This window comes from Pyrus communis, chromosome 12 (genome assembly GCF_041283825.1).
Source record: "Pyrus communis isolate YQ-2024b chromosome 12, ASM4128382v1, whole genome shotgun sequence".
Classification (NCBI taxonomy): domain Eukaryota; kingdom Viridiplantae; phylum Streptophyta; class Magnoliopsida; order Rosales; family Rosaceae; genus Pyrus; species Pyrus communis.
The window spans coordinates 2,220,225-2,237,400 of NC_142576.1; the positions used below are offsets into that span (position 1 = coordinate 2,220,225).

General features: G+C 36.7%; 2 protein-coding genes and 1 long non-coding RNA gene across 3 annotated transcripts; 1 reads left to right on the forward strand and 2 right to left on the reverse strand.

The window, feature by feature from the left end:
- Positions 1–925: 925 nt before the first annotated feature.
- On the forward strand, positions 926–3,511 carry LOC137745897 (gibberellin receptor GID1C-like). The gene is made up of 2 exons (XM_088681797.1): positions 926–1,286; positions 1,875–3,511. The coding sequence occupies exons 1-2, from the start codon at positions 1,188–1,190 to the stop codon at positions 2,868–2,870; spliced, it is 1,095 nt and encodes a 364-aa protein (XP_088537923.1). The 5' UTR covers positions 926–1,187; the 3' UTR covers positions 2,871–3,511.
- Positions 3,512–4,842: 1,331 nt separating this feature from the next.
- LOC148692146 (uncharacterized) lies at positions 4,843–6,926 on the reverse strand. The gene is made up of 2 exons (XR_015954357.1): positions 5,270–6,926; positions 4,843–5,026 (listed from the first exon to the last, which is right to left on the reverse strand). It is a non-coding gene; the product is annotated as an uncharacterized LOC148692146 (long non-coding RNA).
- Positions 6,927–12,348: 5,422 nt separating this feature from the next.
- LOC137745672 (uncharacterized) lies at positions 12,349–14,556 on the reverse strand. Its single transcript, XM_068485668.2, has one exon. It carries the CDS (start codon positions 14,426–14,428, stop codon positions 12,560–12,562), a length of 1,869 nt encoding a protein of 622 aa, XP_068341769.2. The 5' UTR covers positions 14,429–14,556; the 3' UTR covers positions 12,349–12,559.
- Between the last annotated feature and the right edge of the window lie 2,620 nt (positions 14,557–17,176).

The window sequence follows — 17,176 nt, forward strand, 5'->3', positions numbered from 1 at the left end:
ATTACACTCTAATAAGTCAATAATTGAATTTTGAATTTAAGTACAAGAGCGGACACATTGCATTGATAATGTGTTAAATGATTGCGGTAGGTTTGCAAGTCATCATCATGTTTTATGAGACATGCATTTGCGAGTCCTTCTGAGTAAGGAATCTCGAATATGGTTTGTTATCATCTTTGTTCAACTTGTCAAACAATGTATATAGTTACACTTAATGATAAATAACCCAAATTTGTATGAACAACTTGTCAATTTCATTTTCACATTTGCATTATTAATGAATTTAAGTACCAAAATAAAAATGTGTTAATTAACAAATTTAATTACACCTAATTTGTCAATAACTGCATTTAAATTTGATTGCAATAACGGGTACATTGCTATAGTGATATGCTAAATGAATGTGTTAGCTCTTGAGAGTCTTCATCTTGTTTTTTGCGACGTACGCTTGAGAGCCATTCCACAAGTTAATCTTAGATATGATTGGTTTTCTTCTCTTTTCAACGTTAGTCACACAAACAGTTTATATAGTTACACTTATTGACAAAACCAACTTGCATTTACATATGCTTATTATTAATGAATTATTAAATACTAAAAAGTTGAATTAATTAACAATTTTATTTACACTCTAATTTGTCAGTCATTGAATTTAAATTTAAGTGTGAAAATAGGCACATTACGTTGATGATATGGTACATGATTGTGGCAGTTCTTAGGAATCGTCATTATATTTTCTGTATTAGACAATTGAGAGCCCTTCTACAAGGGAATGTCACATATGGTTAACGTTTGTCTCTGTTCGACGTGGATCACACAGTGTTTATACAGTTATGCTCAATGACAAACCAACTTATTGAAACCACATTTACTTGAACAACTTGCTTAACTAACATATAAATTACAAGTGATCCTTAACTACAGTGGTGGAGAGGAATGTTACTCTTTATATGACCGCATGAGTTCAAACCCTATCAACTCCTAATCCAACAAATCTACTGTTTGGCAAAAAAAATAAAAAATAAAATAAAAAGAGAGAGAGAGAGAGAGAGAGGAGAAGGCGAGATTCAAAGTTAGGTGCTTTTGCTTGCTCGTTTTGGCTGCCTGGCTTTGCTTTGTAGTTTCTGCTTTTGCGTTTGCGTTTGAATACGTGAGGTTTCTTAAGATGGGTTTGCTGTGCTCTCGAAATGTGTTGGGTTTTCTTCAAGCTTAGATTTTGGAGTGGAAATTCTTCAAAACCGGTTTCCATGGCTGGGGGCAATGAAGTCAACGTAAATGAATCCAGGGTAACAACTTTTCTTCGGTTTTTGCCGATTCAAAGTTTGAAAGTTTGTTTTTTTCTGTGTTTTTTTAATGTTGTATGGAGTTATCTTAATGGATTCTCCGGGATATGGTGTTTAGTTTGTGATTTTGTTGTTAAAAAGCTGATTTGTTTTTGTTTTGTTTCTTTCTTTGGGATGAAGACATTGTTCTTGTTTGAGTTGAGGTTTTTAGCTGTTTTTAATGTTTGACATGAATATGCTTATTGGGTTTGTTTTGCTTGTTCGAGTTCATCATGTTCTGAAGATGTTCTTGTTTGGAGATTTGATTGTTTGATGGATTTAATATTTGTGGTTTTGTCATGGGAAAGCTTCCGGTCAAAGAAAATGCTATAGATGAACATGTTTTTTTTTTTCGGTTTGTTTAGTCGATTCTACAGCTTTATGGGAATGATTTTGTTCGTTTTAATTGATGTTTCTATTCCCTTTGAATCGTAGCAAAACCTTCCTTTTTTTTTTCCCAGATGTGATGAAGCCGGTATTAGTTGCGGTTATGTTGGAATAAGACATTGACATATGTAAATTTTTTTCTGGGATCTGATGCCTTTTTAACAGACAGTGGTTCCACTGAATACATGGGTCCTCATCTCGAATTTCAAGCTGTCATACAATCTTCTACGCCGCCCTGACGGGACTTTCAACCGCCACTTGGCGGAGTTCCTTGATCGGAAAGTGCCAGCCAATGCTAACCCCGTTGATGGGGTTGTCTCGTTTGATGTCATCATCGACCGCGAAACTAGCCTGCTAAGTCGAATCTATCATCCAGACAATGCTGATCTATCCCCGCTGAACATTGTTGATCTTAAGAGACCTGTGAACAAGGAAGTTCTTCCTGTCATAGTTTTCTTCCATGGTGGGAGCTTTGTACACTCCTCTTCAAACAGCGGTATTTATGATATTCTGTGCCGCCGACTAGTTGGTATCTGCAAAGCTGTAGTGGTCTCTGTGAACTATCGCCGGGCACCTGAAAACCGCTATCCATGCGCCTATGATGATGGGTGGACAGCCCTGAAGTGGGTGAAGTCTAGACCATGGCTTAAAAGTACGAAGGACTCAAAAGTTCATATCTATCTCGCTGGCGACAGCTCGGGTGGGAACATTGTACACAATGTTGCTTTAAGAGCTGCAGAATCTGGAATCAATGTATTGGGAAATATACTGCTCAACCCTATGTTTGGTGGGCAGGAGCGGACTGAATCCGAGATGCGATTGGATGGGAAATACTTTGTCACCATCCAAGACCGGGACTGGTACTGGAGAGCTTTACTCCCTGAGGGAGAAGATAGGGACCATCCAGCATGTAACCCATTTGGTCCCCGGGGTCAAAGCCTCGAAGCTGTCAAGTTCCCGAAGAGCCTTGTTGTGGTGGCTGGTTTGGATCTTGTTCAGGACTGGCAATTGGCTTATGCTAGAGGGCTCGAGAGGGCTGGCATAAACATGAAACTCATGTATCTTGAGCAGGCCACAATTGGTTTCTACCTGTTGCCGAATAATGAGCATTTCTACACCGTGATGGATGAGATCAGTAAATTCGTGTGCTCCAACTATTGATAGAATTGACTTTTACCACGCGGTGACATATAACCTAAGGTTCACATTCCCAGAATAATGAAGGGTTTGTTTGCAGTTTGTAAGATTGTGTAATTACTATTGTATTGATAACTGTGGTACTAAGATCCTGCTTTCGCCTGGTTCTTGTCCGCAGAGGGCTAGCTTTGATTGTTAGATGCAAACGAGTGTATGATTCTGCATCTAGCTGGATCATCGTATTTTGTTAGTTGGTTCAATAAAGCTTTTGTAGACCCCACTTAGCAGGATAAGGCTTTGTTGTTGTTGTTCAATAAAGCTTTTGCAGACAGCAGAATCTATTAACTAAGTTTAGCAGTCCTACAATTGTTAAGATCCAAGGATTCCGACTTCTGGCCACAGTGAAGAGGAGAACTGAGGATTATTGGTGTAACATCGATCTGTAGTAGCCAATCGACAATTCAGTGACTTGCTATTGTAATGTATAGCTAACAACGGAACATGGATGGAAAATCGTCCATGGTCGAGTTGTTCTTGTAATGTTTATATATGTGTGTGTGTGTGTTCTAAGATTGTGTAAGATGTTGGTGTATTGGCAGTTGCCAATGTTTGCTATGCTCTACGTGTGTTAAGAAATGTTAAAATCAGTGGACGTTTTGTTGCAATCTCTGCTCAAACTTTCAATGGATTTGAAACTCCTCAGCCTCTAATCTGCTACATTCTTTTGGTAATTAATCTGTGAATAGTACTTCTTTTTCCACGTAACATTTTGGAAAAGAAGGAGAACTACCTTGTTTCATGAAGAAGTTGAATGTAACATACATCATCCACACAAGCTGCTAAGCATGTGAAGAAGGGTATATATGGTAGGAGAGATTCAGCCTTATCACGGGAATATATTTCTATTTCAGCGTATCATTCGAGAAATTCTCTTGTCACTAATCATCACGTGGCAAGCTTTTATTGAATAGGCAGTTCACATTTCAAACACATGATAAACATTTATTAAACAGGTGATTCACTTTTTGAATACGTGACAAGCATTTATTGGATGGTAATGAGATTGAGATTGTGCATTTGCAAAAAAATTTCGCTTGTCTCATTCCCTACGTATATCTATAGCCATAGCCAAGATTTTTCCATCTGAGCATAAGAGATTCTGCTTTTTCACCATCCATATATCCTCATCACTTATGTCTCAGTTATGACGTATATATTTTACAATAACCAATAATATTTTGCATAAATAACAGTCATTCTACTTTATCACCAGAGGATACATTCTATCAGAGCGTCTCACTGATCATGTGTATCTCTCACTCTAGGTAAAAGTTTTCCTTATGAGTAGAGCGAATGATTGATTACATTTTCGAACAAGTGACCAAAAGGTTTCACAAAGGGGAGAAAGGAAAAAGAGGGCAACTGGCTAGGGGACAAAGTTTACAAGCACCAAAGTACAATCTAATTGGTCGCATCCAAGCATCTCCCTGTGCATATTCGTTTGAATAGGGTGAAAAAAAAAAAAGGAAGTGGGTTACTTTTGTCCTATTGGGATTCTCTCTGCATCTCTCACTTCAGAGTTCATGAATCAGGTAATTTGGAGCTTTTAAGAGAAAGAGATATATGAGCGTTGGAGTCTTGAAGAGAGAGAGATTTTGTGTGAAATCACTACAAAAAATATGGACAACACTCACAATATTATTTGTGCCCTTTGAGGCCAAAGTGCACCAACATGTGTCCATAGACCAATAAAAAAAGTGCAGCAACTATAATATTATGTGTGCCCTCTAAGAACGTTACCTTTGACCATTGGAAACCATATAGTCTTTTGTGCTCAAAGAAGTAAGCACAAGTAAGGGTCTTTTTGTGCCTCTTTTCTGACACTCGTGTCAGATGCCTTTCCCAAGTCATGTTAGCACAATTTTGTGATTGTGCCTAATAGGTTAAATATATTAAAAAATAAATTCAAATATTACAAAATAAATTCAAATAGTAATACCATCAATAAGAAATTATTCATACAGATAATGAAAACAATTCGTAATACATTTTTTCTTCCATGAAAAACTCAACTAAACCTAAGAATCTAACAATGTAACAAATACCATTACTCTTTGAGTTCCTCGCAGGCCAAACAACCCTCAACCACCACAAACAACCTTCAGCCCTTGCTCCAGCCTCTGAAAATGAACATGAGTAAGAAATGTATCGAGCAGTAAAAGCAGTGATGATGATGCATTGCTACTTTGTTATACCAAATTACAGCAGACAAAATATGCAAACTAAAATGAGCAGCTAAACTATCATCATCACTAGCAAACAAGATGTACAAAACATTAATTTCTAAGAAAGATAGCATCTGCTAAAAACCCTGTAGGTTCTGTAAAGCACAAGCTAATAAAATAAGTTTATTGAAATCCAACCTTGCTTATAATCAAGTAGGTTCTAGCTTTAGTGATGTCTTTCATGCTTCTACTTGGCAGGGGGACTACACAACATTCAACAATATAACATACAAGATCATCGTAAGTTATCATTTATTAGTTTATAAGTTGGAAGAGAGGTGAAAGACTCTACAACAAACAGTTTATAACCTCAGAATAGCAATACAAAATTTAAAAACTAAGATTTCATTCAACTTATAGCTGTTTCTTTTCAACTCCAAAAACATTTCGAACAAGAAATTGAGCCAACCGTTCAGATACACAATGATTAAGGAAACCAAAGACATGCAACGTAATTTAGGGAAGTTTTAACCAAAAAAACCAGTAGCTTATCAAATTACTAATAGTGGAAATGCTGCATAATTTACCAGATTATCAAATTTCCAGTCCCATACAGCAAAAATCATGATAATAAACTATTTTCAATTGCCCAAACCCTAATATTTCATATAAATGTGGAAATCATGGAAATTCTATAATCCTAAAATTCCAACTTTCTCTATCAGAACAACTTTGAGCTTCACACAGCTGAAACACAACAAGGATAAATTGGGAAACATGCAAGCTATTCAATTGTGTTATCAAATTAGAATTATTCATAATATGTTGTTGGAAGGCTTTTAGGTTTACCTCAGACCCAGCTAGAGGCCACACACTGGAAACAACGATTGGAAACCATTTAAGGTGTTTTCGAAGCTAACCTTTGGAAATTTTCCATAGAAAAATTAGTAAAGGAGTGCTTACGTTTTAAATAAGTATATTAAAATAAGTATATTGGAAAGCACAAGTGTATGAAGGAACCTTGTTTGAAATTTTCCACAAAAAAATTAGTAAAGGAGTGCTTACTGTGAACACGAAAGTTTCTTTGAAACAAGAAACCAGAATAACCTGTACAAAATAATATTTTTGTGTTTATGATTTTGGGGTTACGATCTCTCTCAAATTTGGTCCTCTGATTCTATCTTCGTAGGGTGTAGGTTTGTGGATGAGTTGTTAATCCAAAGGGCCGTCGGGGCTTGATCTAAGGATGAACAGTTGATGAACGGATCTTCAAGGGGCGTTGGGCTTGATCTTGAAGAATGAGTGTATGGATTTCTTCAAGGGGCTTTTGGGCTTGATCTTGAAGGTTGATGGATGAGCAGATCTTCAAGGGCTTTTGGGCTTAGTCTTGAAGAACGATTGGATGTGTGGATTTGTTTGTGCTGTTGATCCAAGGGGGCCGTTGGGGCTTGATCTTAGGATGAACGATGAACACTTTCTTCAAGGGCCGTCGGGGCTTGATCTTGAAGAATGGTTGTGTAGATTTCTTCAAGGGCTTTTGGGCTTGATCTTGAAGGTTGATGGATGAGCGGATCTTCAAGGGCTTTTGGGCTTAATCTTGAAGAACGATTGGAGGTGTGGATTTGTTGAGGTTGTTGATCCAAATGGCCGTTGGGGGCTTATGCTTAGGATGAACGGATGAACACTTTCTTCAAGGGCCGTCGGGGCTTGATCTTGAAAGAGGATTTAACGAAGAACGAAGAGAGCTTTCTTGATTCTTCGGAATTCTTGGGAATTTGGATGGTTGGAAGCTTTGGAGTTTCAAAGCTTCAAGGATTTGGGGAATTCTCTTCTAATTTTGGAGTAAAGAAATGTATTTGTGAATTCGTTGATGCTTGATACCTTGATGGAGAAGCCTATTTATAGGCTTTGAGAATGAATCACCACCACAAAATATTTTTTTCCTTTCCAAGCACCATTGCCTAATTTTCCCACTTAATGCAATATTGAAATTGAAGTGGTGTAACTTATGGCCTAATTTCCCACTTAATACCATTTTAAACTTGAAGTGGTCTAACTTATGGCCTAATTTCCCACTTAAAACCATTTTAAACTTGAAATGTGTATGCTTTGTCATTGCCCAAATGAGAAAAACTTGCTTTGATCCGTAATGGATTGAAGTGTGCTTGCCTTGTCATTGCCCAACATGAGAAGAGAAACTTGTTTTGATCCTCAATGGATTGAAATGTGCTTACCTTGTCATTGCCCAAATTGAGAAGAAAAAACTTGTTTAATCATCCAAGGGTATTTCTTCCTATTTTGTTGAGTCACATGCCATGTGTACAATTTGTACGACACGTGGCGTATGCCATGTATGCCCTAACATGTCAAAACTTTAATGCGTTGGTGAACATTTGTTTTACTGAAATTTCGATGTCTACACTTACGTTTTATACTAGAATAAAGGCACAAATCCATAATTGTGCCAACATATTCTTTTGCTGTATGAGGAAGTGGAATGATTTATTATTTATTAATATTTACTGGACACAATTTTTAACATTTGTGTCATAAAAAGGAAATTTATAATTATTAATATTCAATGGGCATTTATTTTTAAATTGTGTCGTTTGTCTATCTTAAGACCAAGAAGAGATTATCTCCAGATCTCTTCCACCAATGCCACCGGATCAAGTGATCCAAGCCTTTGAAATTTCATCCAACGACCAACCTGTTTTGATCCCTTAAAAGCTATAATAATTTTTGGCCATTAGATGAAATTTCAAAGGCTCAGATTCAAAATAGGTTGGCCGTTGGATGAAATTTCAAAGGCCTTGATCACTTGATTCGATCGCCTTGGTAAAAGAGATCTGGAGGGGATCTCATCTCCTTAAGACCCACTACACCTTTGTATGGTTGATTAGACAACTAACCCTATGGACACAATTTTTTGTTATGTGTCACTGCATGAAGGACTTCTAATGCAGTAAAAAAATATAAACACTTATGATAAGGACAAAAATCATATCATCAAGTATCAAAAACCAACCTGCAGGAAGATTAGAATCTAAAAGGCAACTAAAAAAGATAAGAATCCAACAAGCATTCATTGCAAATGGAAATGATTCATCGTAAATCTAAAACACGCCACTTAGTACTACGATCTAATGTTATTCCTCTTCACTTATAAGTTAGAGGTCTTAAGTTCGATTCTCGCCAAAAATACGAATTCGAACCATATTATTGCTAACCTATTTTGAGACTAAAACACTACACAATAATAAACAGCTCCACCACAATTTTATAAATTTAATTTTTTGTGTGTGCTAGATGTAAAGACAAATGAAAAAACCACATACAGTGGTGCTGACAAACAAATTTTATAGACACAAAAAGTTTTTGGTGTCTAGCTTCAGTAAAAAATGTTGTCAATTGACCCAACTTGACACGATTCCAGTGCCCATTACTGTTTTGTGTCATTTTTATTTGCATTGGGCACCATAATAGACACAAAATTCTCAATTATGCCCTAAGTTTTGTACCCAAAGCCCATTTTTCTTGTAGTGAATGGACCTGTATAATGGGCAAATGGGGACCACAAAATTTAAATTGAACCGTCAGAATTGCTCGGTCCACAAATTCCAAAGTGTGAGATCCAGAAAGGATGTCAATTCACAAGTGTTCTTAAAAGCTCTTTTTTTTTTTTTTTTGGCTGGCTGTACAAAAAGCTTGAGGCTTTAAGCCAATGTTTCATAAGACAGACACAATGTGACCCTAATTATAATATAGATAACGTTAGGGAGATTAAAAATTTTAAACTAAATTATGTGTCACCAATAAGAAATAAACATGTTAATCGACACTTAATTAATAATCCAATTATCTATAACCACATCATTTGGTTTACGAATTTGGTTTAAAATATTTGATTTTCCTCGTATTACCCTTATATTATTAAAAAGATTTGACCCAAGATTTTCTCAAGGAAAACTGAAAATCTTTGTTTCTAATTCTCTATAGGTTGCTAAATGATTGAAAAATAGTTCATGTTTAGGAGTGATAGGTCATGCTTGTCATTTCATGAATTGAAGGCCTCTCGTTGTTTTTTTTTTTTTTTTTTTTTTTTTTATTGTTTTGGGATCAAAGGTAATATTCATTACCAACAACAATTATTACAACATAAAAGACCAAAATTTACAACATAGAGGCCCAAAAAACAACAAACACAAACAAACAACAGTGGCCCAACCAAAAGTTAAGACCAAAACAAAAGAAAACATAGAAACAACCGGATCTGCTACATCTTCCGCCATAACCGTTGCTGCAACCACCAAAACAGCAGGCATGCATGTCGTTCTAGCCAAAATTTTGCCCCAAATAAAGCCTCACCTCATCGATACCAGCAGCCAATCCCAAGCTTCACTCCTAGCACAGTTATAGACAACTGAGAACCTGCAGCCAAGTGAAAGAAGCTCATGGCAATCCCGAGCAATAATATCAACAAAAGCAGACAACAAAGAGAAGGTGGTGGTGCAAGGAATACCCGACCCAGTGCAAGCACCAGATCTACACACCAACTCGAAACGCCGCACCCAATCACGGCAAAAAGTGATTGAAGCTTAGAAATTGGAAGAATATGGATGAGAGACAACAGAGGGGAGAGAAGAAGGCAAATCAGCCAATAAAACCAGGGGAAAAACAGCGGATGGAAGAAGAGAAAGAGAGAAAGAAAGAAGCAAAAGAAAACCACCAATCCCAGCCGGAGCTAGGATCGATGACACCAGAATTGGACGTGATCAGGAACCACTCACATAGATAGGTGAGAATAACCCTCAAACAGAGGGAAGGTCTTTCACAGAGAGAGAAAGCGTGTTTTTTTTAGGCCTCTCGTTTATACATGGAAATAAACTTTGTAAGAATGACTTCTTTAGGGCTGTATACGAAAAAAACTTGAGTATGGAAGATCAGACAACTCTCACAAAGGGTGTAAAACTAAGACCATGTGTAATAAAAGTAGTACCTACGTGAGTTCTAAAGTACTGAAATATAATAAGACACGTTCTTGTGAGACCGTCTACTATTCAGCTAGTTAAGAAACTATCATATCATGTGAGATAAGCGCATAATTGAATGAGATTTAAAGATATGAAGTTTTAAACTTTTGTAAGAGACGTCATACGGATGACATGAACACATGTCATTAACTAACTAGTTAACTCAAAAGCTGATAGGGGAAAATGCAAAAAAATGAGAGTGGTGCTATTCACACTTTTTTTTTTTTAACTTTCTACACACTCTTCTCAATTTTCAGCCGTCAGAGCAAAAAAATGAGAGTGGTGCTATTCACACACTTTTTTTTTACTTTCCACACACTCTTCTAAATTTTCGGCTATTAGATCAAATAAATTGAAAAATATCAAATGACAAAAATTAACAAAAAATGTATAAAAAGTGAAACAAGGTATGTAGATAGCACAATCTAAAACCTGACTTGTTTCTAAAGGAAAACAAAAGTCCAAAATTTAGTGGTGGTTGGCATTCGGGGTGCTTTTTCTAAAGGGACCATATTTAGAATCAAACAATGACTCTAATCATCCGCGGGAGTAGCTTTCTCCACAATTAAAAAAAAATATATATATATATGTGTGTGTGTATATATATATATATATATATATATATAACAGTAAGAACCAGCTAAGCTTCTGGAACTGACATGATGGACCCTTGTTTTAATTTTACTTAATTAAATTAATTAATTATGTTTTAGTTTAAAGTAATCACAAAGCATGCTAATAATTAATTAACACGAGAGAAACACAAGTGGGTTTTTTGTTCTGAAGTTGGTTATTTTGTAAATAAGTTGAGAGTGAGTGCCAAAAACACAGTACAGTATTCACATATGATTATACATTGTCGTCGTTATACTTATTTATTATGTTGTTGAATGATAAAAGTTGATAGATGAAGATGAAATTGTTTTTAAAACAGATTTTTTGGGTATGGCTGCCAACACCGATTATACACTGTCATCAATATACTTAATATTAAGCTATTGAATTATACACTGTTGCTCTCAATTTATGAACCTATACTAGGTGAAATAATAATATTGTGTGACATTACGATGAACCTACGCATTTGTGTGAATTTACAACTATTTTTGGAAAATTCTTCTTGAAACACACTAAAAAGTTGATATCAAAAACATATTTTTCGATTTTCAAGTGACAGTCTAAAAGCCGACAATGAAATTAAAGGGTTTCTAAATTTTCAAGCTCTAAAGACTCTGAACTAGCCTAATCTAATCTAAGCAACGAAGATTACAATTTGAAGTTGAATAATGAATGAGGAATACGCTGCTTTAACTAATTTGTATGTGTCTGCAGACACACTTGAAATTTTAAGTGGAAAAGAATAAAAGTGGTGAATTGCATCACTTGATTGGGTTACTAGGCAACAAGTCCACCAGAGTTTTGTCATGGAAAAAGACTTAGGAAGCCAGTCCACAAAAAGAAAAGGCTTTAGGAACCAATACATACTTCTCCAATCCATAATATTGGGCCTTAGCACATATAGCACATATCTGGTATATATAGTGGTCTTAACACACTTCTTTTTTTTTTTTTTTTTTGTGCACACTCTTTATTAATTGTGACTATTGATTTTACATTATGTCTTACACTTGCATTATCGCTCTAATCTCATCGCACGACAAACTAACAAATCTTCTAATTAGTATATCTTTCATCATGTAACGCGTGTCATGTAATGATACAAAAATAACGTGGGTATCTACTACAGCTGTATCAAGATGAGATTTTCTTGAGTACTTCGAAGTACCTAGTATTCTAGGCATTTTAACCGTTATACCTTGTACAAAATTAAAAAAAAAATCAAGATCTAATAGTTAAAATATCTGAAATACCAGATACTTCAGACCACACAAGAATTTTTGGTACCAAGAGTACCCCTCATTACACATATGTCACCAAATAGGAGGTGAATGATTTACTAACCAGCGGTACTAGGATTTGGCAGACTCTGGTTTTTGGATGGTGAATCAGTTGAATATTTTCCGTGTCAAAGGGGCAGAATCCCATTGATTGCAGGTTAAGAAGGATAGTTTCCTTTCATACTACAACGATTTTGTAGTAGGAGAAAAACTTGCGTAGGAGCATCCGAATGGAAGCGACTAATCTAACAAGCAAATGTTTCCTAGTTCCATGTGGAATGACACAGATCATATGAACAGCAATAGGAAGGAAGCTACAGTTGTAACGAAATTGCTCATAAACGGATACGAAGAACAAGATTAGATATTTATATTCCTTCATGTAGAAAAAGAGCACAGCATATCAAAGTATCCCATTGAGACCTATTTCTGCACCAAAAACATTATTATCTAGATTAGAAGTTGAAAAGGGCCAAACATTGCATGGCATAGCCGTGCCGTCAAGTAGCCCTTGACAGGTTGATCCAAGAACAAAACTGACTACCAAACCGAGCCACTCAGCGCGCTTTGGAAACATATGCAAAAGATGCTGCAGCAATAAGGGTTGTCGCTGATGAGATCAAAGTCCAGAAACTCTTCTTCTTCTGTGCCTCGGATGACTTCTGCATAGACTCGAGTTGTTTCTGCAAGTCTCCAACCATCTTCTCCTTGTTTCTGAAAGCAGTCTGTATGGCATCCAACTCCGCAGCATATGGCTTAATTTCTTCGCCAACCTTGGGATCATTGGTAGCCACTTCTTCCTTGCCTTCGGATTTCAAAGATACACGTGCTGCAGTGTTCTTCAGCAGAGTCAAAGCAAGCTCCATTTTGGTTCCTTCTGTTTCAAATTTAGCCTCCCAATCACGAATTTTCCTCTGAGCCTCGACAAGGTTCTTCTGCAGCACAACTTTTTCCTTCACCAGTGTTTCCAACCGGCTCTCCATGGCCTTATTTTTCTCAACAATGTTCTCACGCACACTCCTCAGTTTCTCCATCTCTTTCTCGATTTCTTTGATTGTCTTCTCCCTCCCCGAAATGGTCAGCATTAAGTCTTCCACTTGCTTCTTCTCCCCTTCCAAATTCTTCAGAGCCTCTGCCTTCTCCTGCGTAACACGATCAAGAGCATCCTTATATCGACTAACTTCAGAAACCAACTGCACATTCTTCTCTTTCTGCTCGTCGCATGAATTTCGCAATGTAGAAACAAAATCCCTTTCTTCTTTCACTTGACTTGTCAACTCAGCAATTTCCTTCTCTTGCCTCACTTTTGCCTCCTTGATCTCATTCTTCTTTAACTCGATTTCCTTGATTCTTTCTTCCTTTTTCTTCAATTCCTCAGTAACCGTATCCAAAAGTTCCTTCTGTGATTTCACTTCCTCAGTCAACTTCTTGAAACTCTGCTCCTTCTCCCTCTTCTCTTCCCCCAAAACCTTAATCTCCCTCTCCAACACCTCTCCCTTCCCCGTAGCCTCCTCAACACTCTTCTCCAACTCCAAAACCTTCACATGCAACACTGCATTCTCCTTCCTCAAACCCAATTCGATCTTACTCAACTGCCCCGCTTCATTCTCCAATTGAAAAATCCTCGCTTCATGCCTGCTCTTTTCCTTCTCAATCTCATTCTTTTCCATCACAACCCTTTCAATCTCCCTCTTCAAATCATCGATCACTCTCTCCGACTCATCCCGCTTCATCTCAGCCAACTCCTTCTCTCTCATTGCAATCTCAACCTCCCTCTCCTTCCCAGCCTTGTCCTGCACCAACCCATTGCAATGCACTTTCAGCTTCTCGAATTCCTCCCCGAAAACCCTCTCCTTCTTTTCCATTTCCACCACTTTCAACTTCAACCCATTTGCCTCCTCCGAGAGGTCACTAAAATCCCTCTTCACACAATCCCTCTCCCAGCACACTCTGCTCAGCTTCCCCTTCTCGATTTCGAGTCCACCCGCAAGCTCCTCCACTTCCCTCTTCAACTCCACATTCTCACCATCTCTCTCACTCATCGCCCTCTCAATCTCAACTCTCTCTCTCATCATTTGCCCCATCTGGGCCAGAACAAAAACACCATAAACAGTCTTCTCCAACTCCAACCCAACATTTTCCTCGCTCTTCTCACTCAACTCGCTCACAAGCGACTCACTCTCCACTAGGAACCGACTAAGCTCGGACTCCAAACCCGCCTTGGCCTGCACCAGCGACTCCACCTGCTGCCGGCGGTCCTTGGTCTCCTTGAGCAGCAGAGAGTTCAGCGACTTGAGGTTCTCGAGCTTCTCGGACGGCTCGTCCATGGCGGCGGCGGCGGCTTTGTGGGTAATGTGGTGGGTTTTGGAGTGATGGGTTTCTTCTTTGGTGTCATTGGGTTGGAGGGTCACTTTCTTTTTGGCCATTTTTTGTGGTTGATGTTGGTGGTAGGAAATGTGAGATTGGGGATTTTAGAGGATTAGGGTTTTTTCTAGGGTTCTAAACTTCCAATGGCTGAGATGTGGGGTTGGTGGGAAGATTTATAAAGGATAGTGATTTGTGGGGGGATGGGTTGGCATTCAAATTTTGGGGCCCATTTGGCTCTTCTGATCCAGGGACTGAAAAAAGTTTTCGGTTTTTCCGGCACACAACGACACAGTACGCTATATGTTACTATAGGATTAGAGAGATACTTGAAACAACAGATTTTCTTCTAATTGTATAATAATATGTGTCCGGAATACGACGACATGGTACGCTATATGTTACTATACGATTAGAGAGATGTTTGAAACAAGATATTTTCTTCTAATTGTGTAATGATATGTGTATATCATTGTATTTCTGGTACATTGAAAAATTACTCCATCCATTGAGTACTTTTCAGATTTTTCTTTCTTCAAAAAGAGGATTAACTGATAGTTTCGCCACGACAGTTTACCATTTTAGAGACATGAAAGACTCGTAAAAGCATTTCAACTTCTTTAGCCACTATCATACAATTTATCGTACTTTTCATATTTTTATAAACCCTACAATTTGGAAAATTGGAAATTGGGAAAGTCGGTAGCTAAAAATATATGGGCTGACTCTTTCAATTTTATTGGGGAGTGTGCTATCTACACATCTTATTTTACTTCTCACACACCATTTGATAATTTATGTCAGTTGATCTTCTTCAATTCATCCGATCCGACGGCCAAAAATTCAAAAAGTGTGTGAAAAGTAAAATGAAATGTGTGGATATCAAACCCCTTTTATTGGATGTCCCTTTAGGGACATGGGGCTGACTGTTGGATGATGACTGATGAGTAGTGAGAGCTGCTCACGTATCGAGAAATTATTGCCCACAAGTCCAAACGACTGGATGGTTTTGTATAGTAGTTGGAATATGGTAGTTGGAATTAAGAAAATAGAGTTTTAACGAAAAGTCTACATATTGTTCATTTTAACGAAAAATTAAATTTTTATATTAAAAAGTCAAACCTAGTACTATTTACTTTACCTTTTATTTTGTCCTTATAGTTAAAACTAAAAGTTTTCAAGCCTTTTTCATTAGTTTTTTTTAAAAAAAATTTATGCTGGTCTTATTTCTATAGGAGAATAGGTAAACAAAATGCGTACATAAATCATTTTCTTTCCATGTAGACACCATTAAAGTCCTCTAAATAGGAAGCAAATTCTCTTTGGATCTATACCTTCGGAGCTTAGGGATCAAATCATCTTAGCTTTGAAATTTATCGTGTGACCAAAAATTATTGTAGCTTTCAAAAGTCTTCTCTGCCTTATAGCAAGAATCCAGAATGCACTTGTACTTCATCTGTGTGGTGAAAACGGAAAGAGATCCTCTTCGGATTTCTCCCTCCAAAACCCAAGAATCAAGTGATCCGGGCTTTTAAAAATTTGATCTAACGGTTAAAAATTATTATACTTTTAAAAGTTTTTACTAGCTTTTCTGTTTTTAACTGTTTGATCAAATTTTAAAAACCCAAATCATTTGATCCTGTGTTTTGGAGGGAGAGATCCGAAAAGAATTTTTTTTTCCGGTTATAACATGACACTTCTTGTCCTTGTAGAAGTGCATAACTCCCTTTGACCAGAGCCTAGGGATCAAATAATTTTGGCTTTGTAATTGACCATGCAACCAAAAACTATTGTGGAAGCAAATTCTCTCCGGATCATCACCACACAAACGGAGCACAAGTCCGTTCTATATTCCAGCTGCCATTGAAAAGGCAGAAGAAAGGTAGTGAAAACTTTGAAAGCTACAACAGCTTTTGACCGTGAGATCAATTTGAAAGGTAAGGATTATTTGATAATTTCAGCAATCAATTAGCAAATGTTCTAATTGGGTTGACTGTGGGGCGACTCAATATTTATTAGACCATAACATACCAAAATTAGAAGAAGAAAAAAGTACATAAACCATTCCCATAATTTATATAAATAAGTTAATATTGCAAGTGATGGATTGTTATGATGCGGTGGTGGATTTTGAATTTTAATTTTGGAGGGTCCTTGTTAAAAGATCTAAGCTTCTTTTAGACGGAAATAGGGCGATCCTTTCAGTTTTTTTAAGTGAAACATTTTGTCAAGGCATTTTAGTTAAAATGGTTCGTGAAAATAGCATAAATCTTTATTTTGGTTTTTAATATTTAAAATTAATAGAAATGATCTCTGAGTCCACCTTTAATCATTTAAGTCACTTCGTGAAAAATTTCTGTTAAATAAGTGTCACAACGACAAAAATATCTTTAATTTAATAGAAATGAACCTAAATAAATTGACAAAAATTAAAGTACTTTTGTCATATTTTTCTTACTTAACGAAAATTTTAGGAAACGGTCAAAATGATTGACAATAGAAAACTTAGGACTAGTCTATCAATTTTATATTTAAAGATGTATTCAATTGGGAATTCGAGAGATATTTATGAATTTATAAATCCATGAATTTTTATAGGGTTTAATTGATTTGTAGAGATTCTATGTAAAAATTTTAATTCAATTCCCTCGAAATCTCATAAAGAAATATGAGATTTGTGGATGCTTAAAATACACTACAAAATCTCTTCAGTTCCCTCTAATTCCTCAACTTTTCTAAATTCTTTAAATTCTAATTCTAATTGAATACACCTGGAATATTATAAACTTCTTTAAAATTCTAATTGAATA